Source organism: Nyctibius grandis, chromosome 5, assembly GCF_013368605.1.
Source record: "Nyctibius grandis isolate bNycGra1 chromosome 5, bNycGra1.pri, whole genome shotgun sequence".
Classification (NCBI taxonomy): Eukaryota; Metazoa; Chordata; class Aves; order Nyctibiiformes; family Nyctibiidae; genus Nyctibius; species Nyctibius grandis.
Window position 1 is genome coordinate 91,445,201 of NC_090662.1, and position 13,636 is coordinate 91,458,836.

At 41.5% G+C, this 13,636-nt stretch overlaps 1 protein-coding gene across 2 annotated transcripts in view; it reads left to right on the top strand.

Annotated features, from left to right (window-relative positions):
- The first annotated feature begins 340 nt into the window (after positions 1–340).
- The window catches only part of WARS2 (tryptophanyl tRNA synthetase 2, mitochondrial), a 46,014-nt gene continuing 32,718 nt past the window's right edge, over positions 341–13,636 (top strand). The window contains exon 1 of one of the 2 annotated variants that reach the window (XM_068401605.1): positions 341–420. In XM_068401605.1, coding sequence (XP_068257706.1) covers positions 367–420 — 54 coding nt within the window. In that variant the 5' untranslated portion in view covers positions 341–366. The remainder of the gene's footprint in view (positions 421–13,636) is intronic. The other variant, XM_068401606.1, reaches the window with a different exon arrangement.

The following is a 13,636-nucleotide window of genomic DNA, read 5'->3' on the forward strand; positions in this document are numbered from 1 at the left end:
GCTGGGGGGGGGGACACTGCTGAGAAGGACTGTTTCAAGGGCAACCTGCACCTGAGGCAGGACCCGTGAAAAAAGAGAGGCGATGCGCCGGCGGTTGCAGCACTGGCAAGGCCGCGCTGACAGGCCGCCACCGCGGCCCCGGCTGCTCCGGCAACGGGCGGGCCGCCGCCGCGCGCACCGACCGCCCTCCGCGCCGCTCCGCTGTCACGTGACCACTCCTCCCCGGTGGCCGCGCCCTCAAGCTGCCACTCCGGAACCGCGCATGCGCATTCCGGGCAGCGGGGAGGCCCGCTGCTGAGCGCATGCGCTGATCCTTCCGGGCCTCTGCCCCGTTTCTCTTCCCCCCCACCCCTTCCCGCCTTTGCCATGGCGACACCGAGTGGCCTCATCCGGGCCCTGCACCGCGGGACCCTCGGCCAGGTAACCGGCCTGGGACACTTCCCCCGTCCCGCGTGGACGCAGGGTCCTCTCCCGGTCTCTCCGTCTTGAGCTGAGCCCCGCGCTCCAGGCGAGGCCGGCCCAACCGGCAACCTGCCCCGCCGTGTAGCGGGCTGGCTCCGCGCATGCGCGGTGGGGAGGTGCCCGCCGCCCCTCACGCCGCCGTTCGCTCGGCCCCGTCCCTCCCTCTTGGCAGCGGGTTGTCTCTGGCACCTCTCGGTCGTAGGGGCATTTACTCTGCGGGGCACACGGGGTTTGGGGGCACGGGAGAGAGGGAGGCCTGAGTCAGCAAATGAGGTGTCGGGGCGTAGCGGCTGCTCCCGCCGCGCCTGGTCGGTGTCCTAGTGGTCGTTCAAGCGCTGAGGTACCACTGGACATTATTCAAGCTTTCAGCGTTAGTCTTTACATTTTCCCCAGAGTATTATCTTCCGATTTTGAATGTACCTACAGGCTACAAACTCCTGGCTTGTCCAGCAGGAAAAACAACCCACATAGGTGCCTGAACATTAGTTAGAGGATATATGTCAGCCTTCTGCCTTGGTACTTACACAGATTCGGTGGGGGGTAGTAGTGGTTTAATTTGCTTAATGCATTTGGGATTTTCATTGTAACCATAAGAAACAGGAACGTCCCTTCCCTTCCTTCCCCCCGATTCTATTAAAAAATTGAAATAAAGGAGCAGTGGATTGCATTGATCATGTTTGGGAAGATAGCCTAAGCAATCAGCCAAGTCAGGTAGGAATATATTCAGCAAGCGTGTGTTTGTAGGCAAGCTCCTTCATAAAGTTTTCTGTCTATAAATTATTTGCCCTACCAATCTAAAATTTTATATAGCTTGTAGTCTTGTGTTTACGATGAGTGGGAGAATATTTATTAAAACAATCTGATGACAATAATACTGATGCTCTGTGATTTCAGTGAATGTTTGTTTCCCGTAGCTGAACAATTGGCTTTTTCGTGCAAATCATGCTCACATGGATATGTCATCCAAATCCTGAATGGTATGCTGTGTTTCTATAATGGAACACTATCCAGAATGGGTGTCAGAGTAGACATGTCTCATGTTGCTTGTGAGGAGAAATAGGATAAGCAGAAGATCAAAGATGGCTTTCAGTTTTTTGGTGTTATCTGTGCTACCTGTGACCTTGCAGCAGCTGAATTCTATCTGTTACTCTCAACCACAGAGTTGTTATTCTGATAATTTCAAGCTAAAACATACACTAATACACAAAAAGTTGGTGTGTATAGTAGCGAGTCTGGGTAAACTACAAGTTACAGGAGTGGTTGAGTTATTTCAGAAATAGGATTTTACAATTAAACTTAAGAAATTAAGGCGTGTTTCAGTTACTTATCGAGGCAGCTAATAGCGTACAAATGACCTTGATTCTGCCCTTTTTATTGAGGTAGAGGGAAAGAGGGAGAACCTGTTATCCCATATGAAACTTTCATGACCGATATTTTAGTTAGTAACTGTATGCTTCCTACTAGGTGTTACTATGAGGCAGAGGTAAGGTTTCCGCTTATATTTTTTGTTTCAGAATTCATCTGTGTTTAACACTACTTTGAATTTTAACCTTATAGAAGACCTAAAGAGTCTTGACATGGCATACTCAATAAGCTTGTTGGGTATCTCCATTCCTTTAGGTGCTTTGATTTATTTTCACTTATGTGTACCTAAATGTTCCTACGTTTTTAGCACTTAAAATTTGAACAGTTACACTGTCCCTGTAATATGTTTGCCAAAGCAAACAACGTGCAGATCTTGCAAAGATGCCTCAAACCACTTTTTATTTTTAGAACAAAAACTGCAAAGTTCCTTGAAAAATATTGGAAGGGTTTGTATATGGTTATCTTTCCAGCTACTCATGGTGGCTCTTTGGGATCTGTTCAGTATCCTAGCAGGTACCCTCCCCTGCCTTCATTCCTCTAGCAAAGGGTTCTGATTTATCTTGCATAATAGAGAAATTTGCTCCAAGCAGACTTGTCTCTGTTATATCTTAATATTCACTCTGACATTAACTACTTTGCCAGCTCTGAGTCGCCCATCAGATTAAGATTAGTCATCAGGTGCTTTGTCACCTGGTTTCTGTTACCTGTTGTCCTTTAGATGGAACAGGTCTAAGAATGTACTTCCTTCGTATTGTTCTTTACATCTTTTAACTTAAAAAACAAGAAGCCCAAAGTTAGTGTTGGTTATGTAACTTCATACCGCCCGCCCTCAAATAACAGTAGAAATTTAAGTTGTTTCTGTGATTTTAAATTTGCAAGTCCAATATGCTGTGGGCTTTAGTCACTTTCCTCTCTCACTTTAAGTGCCTTCTTACATCTGACTGGAAAGAATTGCACTGGAATTGAAGTGGTACTTCAGTGCTTCTTCAAAAGAATTGAAGAAAAAACTGGCTTCCTAATTTATGCTGTTCCTGTTGCCGGACTGGACTTCACAGTAGTTCGACTATTATGGCAGACAGCTTGGAACAGATTGTGTATTTGCTGTGTGCTAAGAGGAATATTCAAATTTCAAGCTGGATATGTGTTTGTCTTCAGGCTTGAGCAGTATATATCTACTGGCATTCTTAGAGTTTTGATGTTTAAGCGTTTGATAATGCAGCCATAGTTATTACAGGATGTAATTTCTGTGGTTTCAGCTTTGTTTGACTGTAGTGCACAGTTCATCATTATGCTGGATTTATCATGTTGTGGAAAAGTTTCTCTATACTTTTTGTTGTACATATTTCTAGTGTGTAGAAATATAGAAGATGCCTACATCTAGAAGATGTAGGCATAATATATGTGGTTAAGAAGAAAGTAACATTTTGTTGGGGAGATTAATTATATTTTGAGTATCTTGACTTTTAAGAGCTTATTTTCAAATTCCTTTATTTACTGTTCTTCAGTGGTATCTTAAGACAGGGTTATAGAAAGTCATTTCATCAAGTCTGTTTCTTTGATAAGATACTCTTAAAAATGGCAACTAACAGGTACTGCAGTGAATTACTGATAAAATTCTGAGAAATTCAACTATGGCATAACCTGTCAGTAGGAAAATTTAATCTACGGTGAGTCAGTCAGCTGTTGGTGGATGGACCTGATAAAGTATGAATTAGGTTTAGTCCTGTCAGCAGAGCTCTAGAAGTTGTTGCTATCAATGTAAGTGTTCAGTTATATCTTAAATCTTACTAAATCAGACCTCACATTGTGTCAGTCAGTGAATTTCATGGGTTAGCTCTCACATCAGTATCTCCAACTGATAATCTCTCTGTAGTCTCACTGTTGCAAAGCCAAATCATTTAAGATCAGAAGTGGCCAGTGGTCAAATCCCAGCCTGTGTAGGTTTTTGTTTTTCCAATTCAGACCTTCATTCCTAACAGTAACAGCTGCTGATGAAAAAAATCTAAGTAAGTGAACGAAGTAAAGATAGGGCCTGATTGTGCTTAGATGATTAGGGAAGAAAATCTTACCTATCAGCAGTACTACCAATGCCAGTGACTAGCCGCGGAGCATTTCTGTACTGGTGTGAACAGTACTCTTGGACTGGGTATCGCTTTTTCTCCTCTGTACCCCATAATGGACTTCTAATTTGTTCAGAGAGGAGCCTAGTCAGCACTGCACATCACATAATCACAGAATGGTTAGGGTCGGAAGGGACCTCTGGAGATCATCTAGTCCAACCCCCTGCCAAAGTGGGTTCACCTAGAACACATTGCTCAGGGTTGCATCCGGGTGGGTTTTGAATATCTCCAGAGAAGGAGACTCCGCAACCTCCCTGGGCAGCCTGTTCCAGTACTCTACCACCCTCAAAGGAAATAAGTTTTTCCTCCTATTGAGATGGAACTTCCCATGTTTCAGTTTGTGCCCGTTGCCCCTCGTCCTGTCACTGAGTACCACTGAGAGGAGTCTGGCCCCATCCCCTTGACACACTAGATGATCTTTCGAGGTCCCTTCCAATCCCTAACATTCTGTGATTCTGTGACACCAGCCCCCATTGATAAGATCCCTCCTCAGTCTTCTCCAGATTAAACAGACCCAGCTCCCTCAGCGTCTCCTCGTAGGAGAGATGCTCCAGTCCTCTGATCATCTTTGTAGCCCTCCACTGGACTCTCTCCAGTAGTTCCTTATCTTTTTTGAACTGGAGGGCCGAGAACTGCACACAGTATTCCAGGTGTGGCCTCACTAGGCCACATACCCCTTTCAGACTCTGATTTACATAGCTTCTGCTACGTACTATGTTTAAGACATACCAGAAGGTAGTTTACTACCTTCACAGTTACCCCAGTGGAGTAGAAGAATGACGAGGTCTTGCTTTTGATTATAGAGACACACGCATCACTAGATGGCTTTCCAGGCTCCTAGCTGGAGGCCTACTATTAGATGCTATTTGCCTTCCTGAAGAAGTCAGGAGTCTTTGGCACCATTTTTCTTTTCTAGTAGCAAAGTAGTTATCACTATTAAACTTATTGTAAGGATACTGTAATACCTATATTGCTTTTCTTCCTGAGAGCATCTTTTAAAGAAAACATGAACCTCTCATTTTGCTGCCTTTTCTCCTACCTTGGTCTTCTCTCTTTGATAGGTAAGCCTTCCCTGGCTTTCACACATGATTTATTACAGTGGCTGAATTGTTGTTGCTAGGCTGTACATTTTGATGTCCTACAACCTTTGTCTCTTGTCAACTTTCACAGGAGTCTGATGCATTGGGAGGTAGGTTCTCTGTTAGCTTTAAGTGACACAAAACTGCATCTTCCAGCCACAAAGGTTGGTATTTTTTAACACAAAATACTTTCCTTTCCTCTTTGGTGCTAGAATTTGGTCATTTTTTTCTGGCACTCAAAGTTGGATTTGCTGTAATGAAATTCAGGGCAGTGACTCTAGCAGGCACTGTTCAGGTCGTACAAAGAGAAGATTGGTTTGAGTCCTAGAGTCCCAAAGATGCTGCTTCTACCTCTCAGTGAGTGCTGCAGAGAAAACATCTCTGGTGAATGTTTAGTCAGGACCATTGCAAGTATGAGACCTTCAAATCCAAGAAATCTTAGCCAATATGTTGGTAATCTTAGCAGCTCATTTAGGAATGTTCCTGTTTCTTTGCCTGAGTTAATATCTGAAAAAATGCCACAGGATAGATGGCTGTAGGTAGTTTCTCTAGCTCACTTTACAGTTTGTGACCAAAGGTGGTGCTAAAATCAAGACACATTTAACTGCGTCTTCCTCTGCTGTGACAGCCTAATGGGTCTTGAGGCTAAAGTCAGACTAGTCTGGCATGCTTTGCTCTTAACAAATCCATGTTTTCTGTTGTTTTCCTCTAGTTATCTTCTAGGGAATTGCAAAAGATGGTTTTTGTTCACTGAGAATTGATGCTGAGCAGACTACCTCCCAGACTGCTTCTCTTTTCCTGTATTTTTGGAGACAGGAATGACATTTGTCCTTTTTTGGTCTTCTGATACTTTGCTAGGCCTCTGTGAACCTCAACGATTCTGGCCAGTATTCTCAGTACTTTAAGAAGAGATCCTCAGACTTGTTGGCTCTGATGAAATTTTATTCCTTTTTTTGATGAAGTATTGTTCTTTCTGTATTCGGGCCACCTGATCACTCCATTGTTACTGTGCTAGTTGTGTTAATGACTGGTCATGTTTCATATTTTTTAATGAAGATGGCTGTGAAAAAGACAGATAAAAATTGAAGGGTTGTTTTGGAGGCGACCATTAAAATACTTTTTCCCAGATTGCAAATTTAATCTTGCACATTATCAGCTATAGTTACCATGTGGGTTCTGGAGAAGGGAACTAACTAAAATTACCAGGCCCTAATCCTTAAGGATTTCAAAGATTGTAGTTAAAACTATAGTGGGAGAGAGATCTCAATTTTTAGTATAATTCAGATGTCTTATGAATGAAATGCAAACAATTTAAAAGCATCCATGTTCCCATCTTGAATTTGTTGCTGTCACATAGGGGTCACCTTGTTAACCATTAATGAAATGAGTCCCCAGATGCATGTAACAAGCTGCACACATACACAAGTTACTGCAGCAGGTCAAGTTCAGAACAGCCGTCCAGGCAGTTGTATGCTGAGATTGATGGATGAGCAGAGAGTTTTTTAAGTGCCTGCCTTGGATTTGTGATTGTGACATTCCCCAGTATAGCATCTCTTTCTTCTCGAGAGCATGAAGGTTGGAGATAGCAAAATGCTTTTGACTGAGAAGCAAGCTGGAGTGCAAATACCTGTTTGATAGCAAAGAGCCATCCTGTTTCCTGGTGTCAATATGGGGTCATTCAGTACGTTGTAATCTACAGGACCTTTAGGAAAGATCTAAGTGACCTGAGAAACGCCTTCCAAATATGAGTAGCTCTGTGTGGATTCACGTGTCGAAATTGGTAATTTTTCTTTTTTTTTCTTTTTTTAGTTTTCCGTTTTCAGATTTTCCTGAATTTAACCTTTTGACTACTGTTGTTGGGCACAGATACTCGTTATTTAGTTGCCCGACTGCTCCTGAAATCAGCTGGATTTGGTAACATATTCCAGCCTTTGAATTAAACCTCTAGTATCTCCTATCCAGGTTGGAATGGAAGTCTTTCTTAATCTGTCATTTGTTTTTGTTTTAATCCTCTAGGGAAACTGGCTTATCTTTCACATAAAGCATGGGAGGTGTTCTTTATGCCAGAATGAAACCATTAGCTTGTGTATCATTTTCAGAGCTGAGGGAAGTTAGTATGCAGTGAGAATATACATTTCTTGGGTCTTCACTGGGTTTGAGAGAAGTCAGATTTCCATGAAGATTTATTAGACCTTCCAGTCGCAGAGAGACTTCTCCTAATCTGCCTTGCTTAATGCCTTGTCTCTAGTGGATTTTGGCCACTGTTGTAGCTGCACAGGAGAGAGCCCCCATTGTAGACACAAATGAAGGATCTTTGAGGCGTGAATGGGTCCTATTCATTTCCATAATGGAGTTCTAACAATAAAGTCTGGCAAATGTAGATTGTTTTAGCAGGAAACAACCCTTTATTCTGGCATCTTGGCAGGGCTTGGGTAGAGTCCCACCATTCTTTCCCCCTCTGGCCCTTGCTTTGAGTCTCTTGGCTGTGCTCATTTTTTCTCTTGAGGGACTTCTGTTTTTATTAACTTGTTTTTGTGCAGTGAGTTGAATGAAAGATGCTACTCTGGCAGTCCTAGATGTTGAAGTTTTGTGTAAATTTCTCTGGTGCATATGCTGGACAAACATATTGTGAATTGTGCAGTCTGTAGTGGATCACCTCTGTCTCGAGACTGCAGACTGGGGGTCTTGTTTTAATGCTGTTTCATTGGCAGATAGAATTTCCATTTTCTAATATGGCAAGTGCTATTCTAGTCATTCAACAATTACTTTTTCCATGACACAAGTTGTGGTTTATGCTGGGACTCTAGGGTTAGATGAACAAACATTTTGCGGAGTTGACTCAAATTACAGTAGGATCAGAAGTTGAAGTGAAGAAAACCCCTAAACATTAAGTCAGTTAAGTCACCTTAGATCATATTTTTTTTGAGCTCTGCTGAGTTCGCAAGTAGTGAATTGAAATTGTTTTTCTTTTGGTTATTTGAGCCCTTGACTGTAACAATACCATTCTTGGAGTCCCCAACTCAGACAAATCACAAAGCAGATTTTATCATTTTCTGTTGTATCAGGCAAATCTGTGCATTCACTGGACAGGATTAAATACAGTTTTGCCCCCAGACATGTCCACCTTGAGAGTGCACTGAAGTTATCACTGCAAGGGACAGGAAATAGATACATATGTGTATATTATGTGTATACACACACACACACACAAATATACAATGAAGTATATATACTTACTTTTTCATTTCCCTCATTCCTGTGCTGAAATGTGATGATTACTACCAGAAATGAAATGTCTGCTTTGACTTTTAACTTTGAGTTCTTTGAATTATGCTAGGGCTTGCTTCCACTTCTTGGAGCTGACAGAAGTAATGGAAAGGTGAAGTTTACCTGATTGCTTCAGTGATGTCCACACAATATCTTAATGAAGAATTAGTGTTGTGTGGAGGGAGCACTAATAGGGGTTTCCTCAGTTTTCATGGTGTTGCACATAGGTCATGTTATGAACTACTACCAGGACTCTGATGTTACCCTTCATAACCAGGGAGATAAAACCCTGCTATGCTTCATTTGTATTTAGATGGCACTTTCATAACTGTCCAGACTAGGAACTTTTTTTGTTTAGATTACCTTGTTTATAGATAAGGGGTTTGGAGCCTTACAGTACGCATTAGAAGGTGAATTAAGTGCTTCTTGTTGGTATTTCAAAGTGGGGTAGGCCCATGTAGTTCACCTACTTAGGTGGGTGTCATTATTTGTGTTCCTGTGCAGAAAAATCCCAGGGTTGGATAGTGCTAAGTTTCCATTTTTGAGGCTCAGAGCTCCTGTATAACTGTTCTTATTCCCAGAAGTATTCAGAAGCTAAAGTGAGATGAAATTGTATACATGCTCCTACTCTGACAGATGGAGTATATGTGATTTTGAATCCAGTCAGTGCAATCTTCTCACTGGCGTTTCTGGTCACATATACTCAGTGACAATCAGTTATTATGCCTTGGTCTTCATGATGTCTTCCTCACAATCTGGATGCTGAACTATTAATCTCATTTGGAAGGGTGTTGGCCAGCATTCAAAAAAATGGAATTCCTAGCATCTTCACAGCTTCCTGGGCTCACCATCATCTTTTCTCCTTTTGCCAGGTGCATAGTTCTCACTTTGAAATTTGCCTGTTAGCTGTGCCTTGGAAAAGATACAGCAACATTTCCATGTTAATAAAAGACTCCAAGCTTCCTGATGATCTCACCAAAGATGCACGTGGCAGCTATTTCTGCCGCTTGCTTTCACACTTGTAGATAGTCTAATGTCCCCTGCCCTTTGGTAGTGGAGATTGCTCAATGGCCTGTTTTGAGCTTATCCAACAGCACAAATAGTTCTTTCCAGGGATTCTGCCTTAATCCTAGAAGGTCTCATGAGCATTTGCTTTTCTGCCTACTAGCATTGCTTTTTACATTAACAACAGCAAAGAAATATGGGGAGGTACAAGCTTTTGACGACAGAACCACATTATGCTATCCTTCCTAAATATAATCTTTTTATAGCCACATCAAAGTTTCTTTCAGAGGTGGTCTTTGACTTCTACTTGAATTGGGTTATCCATTTGCAAATATTTTTCTTGAAATCACATACTTGCCAAGATGTGGAAAGACTTTACTTAATAGGCATCCATAGGGTGCTTTCCGTTTGCATGGAAGAACAAAACAGTTTCAAACATTTCAAAGCCTCTTTGTTGCTTATGTAAAGGGAATGAGGGGTCCCAGCCCTCCGAATTCCTGACCGAATCTCATTTTGCATCTCTGCTGGCAACAAATTAGCCCATGTAGTTGCTGCCACCAAGAATGAGTGCACATTCTGCTCTTCATACACTTCCACTATTTTATTGGGTTTTTCCTCTGGAAGATAGCCACGTTTGAGATCTTTGGAGAGTTAAAGCAATGTCAGCACTTTGCATGTTCATCAAGCAATAAGCCAGGTCAGAACAGCCAAAGGTGCGGTCATTCCCTTCAGGGGGACATTTTCACAGCTGGCCATGCAAAATTGATTGTAACTCTCTAGTAGAATACTTGCCAGCACTCAGAGAAAAATGGAGTATTACACATCTCTGGGATACCTGCAGTACAAACAGTCGGCTTCTTTTACAGTGATGTACTCCAAAGGGTACATCCAAATTGAGAGTTGGTAATTTGCCTGGTTTCCTGTGTGACAGTTTGAATAATACAGGTAGGTTAGCAAGGGAGAGCTCGTCTTTAAAACAAAGCAGTGAGTGTCACACGCAAACTAGAGAACTTTTTGTTTGACATTTCTGGGCTCAAGGTGTGTATTAAGTGGGACTGCGACTACAGTTTGCTGTGGCTTGAGTGGAGTGTGCTGCGGCCGTTCTAGTCTCTCAGGTAGTGTTCTGTAAACTTCTGTGTGTTTAGGTCTTAAACATGATAACCCTTAATTGTACTGCTACAAATCCTTACTTGTATTGCATTTGTTTTTATGTTCCTTAGATGTCAGTGACCAAGGGGCTGGCTTTTTTAAGCAGCATTTTGTTGTGCTAGTGGCTGAAGATGCTGGTACATATTAGATATCAGTCCTACAAGATCTTCCTCTCATGTAAGCAAAGAATTTGCTCAGTATACAGAAAATTGCGTCAGTTGTAAATTCAGTCTGCTCATTCAATGGAAATACAGACACTACATCTTCAACTCAACCTCAGATTCAATTCCATAGGAAGACAATATAGCTTTTATTGACTATTTATTCTCTGGGGTCAGTGCTTGTATCTAAACTGGGGCATCCAGATGAGCTTCTGTGCTCCTGGACACAGGAACATGCCTTGGATATATCCTCTTGGAGGGCAAGACCTAAGCACAAATGAACCTCTCTCTCTTTGCCCCCTTCATCCATTCCTCGTCTGTTGTTTCTCTTTTCTGTGGAAACAGCCTGGTCTGGTGATTTCAGGACCAACCTGCGCTGATAAAAACAGTTTAAATGTAGTCTATGAGTGTTGTCTGTCATACTTCAGAAAGTTTTAAAAATGCTGTAGAAGTCTCTCTATGATTATTAGGTCTAAAATATTTAAACTGATAGAATTCTCTTCAGCATAGACAAGGAGGACCAGCTGTAGCATTTGCTTTGTGTATGTGTGCACTGTTAGGGAATTTACTGAGACTTCCAAGTCCTAAGGCTCCTCAACAGCCATTAGGTGGTTTTAAAACTGTCCTTTTCACCTGAGATGAATTTCAGGCAGTGACCACAAGGTGAAAGTTTTTGAACAGCTGTGTTAATTTTGGCCCCATGTGAAACGAAGCCAACTTTTCCTTGCGACAGGAGATTGCCAAATAAAATAATGGAGAGGAAATGAACTCCTCTTTCAGTTTCTAGGACCATATTCTGAAGAAACATAGTAATTCCAAACAAAAAATATTTTTTAAAAAACATCCCTCTAGATGTAAGTCGATAGCCGTTGTTTATATTCCATAGGGCAATCTTGGTAGCAAGCAGACTCCTCACTTGAACAAAATATATAAAAAATATAATAAACTGTCTTTCAGCTAGAGGTCAGAGAAGGAGCAAGAGCGATCAGATGTTTTTGAGAGATTTGGGTACTACTGTGATCAAACCCATAAAACTTCTCTGATTTCTCTGGGAGGGAAGTATTTAGTTATGGGGGCATTCTTTAGCTTTTTGTTTTGTTTTGCTTTACGATTGTGATGTTTTCAGTACTTAAAATGATTTCATCTGTTAACTGAAAATCACATCAACATTTCATATCTCAAAATACCTATATTTCTAATTTAGAAATACAATATACTTTTCTTTACATTTTGACAGTAACACCTGTATCTTGTAGCAAAATGAGTGCTAATTCTTCACTTGTTGCTATCAGTTTTTTTCTGAGCAGTGTACGTTTCTGAATGTGGGTATGTACCAGCTTACAAGTATTTAATGTTAACCTGTATTTCACATCTTTCGACAACACAGAATGCTTTTTCAAAGCGTGTCAATGTTCGGCTGCTACCCGTGAAAAGGCCATAATTCTTACATTTTATTAAATGCAGGTAGAAAGACTCAAATCTTGAAATACCATGAGATCTAGCCTACCTAAACAGAACTCTAACTTCTCTTCCATCCTCTTTGGTCATCGCACTTTGACCTTAATCATGCCTGTATAAGATCATAGGCTCAGAGGACTATAAAAGACCCAAGTGGAGGTGATCTGGTGCTTTTCCTGGCCCAAAATAAAAATTAACTGCCTCTACATCTTTATCAACACATCTTGTATATTTTTTTTTAAATAAAGAACCTCTCTAAGCAGTCTTCTGAAATGTTTTCTTTTTCTTACTGTTGGAAAGTTTTCTTTATGTCTAGTCTGAATCTTTCTTACTGCAACTTAAGCTCATTTTTTCTTACCCTATTAACCATGGTCCCAAAAGTCATATGTAGAAGACTACATATTTGAGGCATGTTTAAGACATTGTCCCTCCACAGTCTTCGTTCCACTGGGCTAAACCTCAGTTCTTTCAGGCTTTCCTCTGTATTCTCATTTCTGAGGTCTCTCATTAGACTTGATTGTACTGCTACGGCCTCTTTCTACCACTGTTTTGAAATACAGGACCTAAAACCTGTCCCAGTGCTCCAGCTTGAGGCCACCCTCATCCTGAGTAAGATGAGCAATGTGTTTTGTGTCTTCTGGATTTTAATTCTATTCATATATTCCTGTGCAATTTTTGCTATATTTTATAAAAATTGTGTGTTTGCAGCAGCATGATATTGATTCATACTCACCTTCTAAAATGTTACAAACCCCAGATCCTGTTCTGCAGTTGTTGGCTAGACAGCTGTTCTCCTTCTTGTGTTTATGCAGTCGAGTAGCCCTTTCTGTATAGATCCACATACTTTTGCCTGGTAAATAGCATCCCGTTTTTTCAAATCATTTCTTCGTTTTGTCCAGATCCTTTTGAGCCCTTATCATCCTTCCACCTTTTGTCATCTGCAGTTTTAATGAATACTCGTTATTTCATCATCCAGATTACCAAGGAAGATCTTAAAATATAAAATAATACTGGACCCAGGACAAACCCCTGCAAGCCTGTGGTTGGTATATCTTTCCACAACCACTGTTAGCCACCTGAAAGGGCTGTTTTGTTTTTTTTCTGTCCAGTTCCACCTTCCCAGCATACAATATTATGTTTTAGGTGCTGTTTCTCTAGCTTGTGGGAAACTGAGGTAATATTGGAACTTAATGAAAATTGGGTTATAGCCTTTAGTACTTCTCCATTCTAGTATCTCTTCTGCTATAGAAGGCTATTAAAGTGATCTGACATCACTAGTTCCTGAGAAATACTGCTGTCTGCTGTTTACAGCTGTAATTTCTTCTAAGTTCTTTATCTGTTCCTGTATTTTTCCAAGAATTGAAGTTGAGCTGACTGATACAGAGTTACTCCACTTAGGTGAGGTCCCAGAGTAGAGCATGAGGTTCTTTCTCCCTGGCCTGCTGCTGCTGTGCCAGTGTGCTTTCTACCAGCCCATGGGGCTGTAGCTGGATCAGGAGGAAGGCAGACCTGGTGTGTGCTTCAGAGAGCTGTTTCCAGAAGGCATCTGTCCCTCAGGTTTTAATTGTTT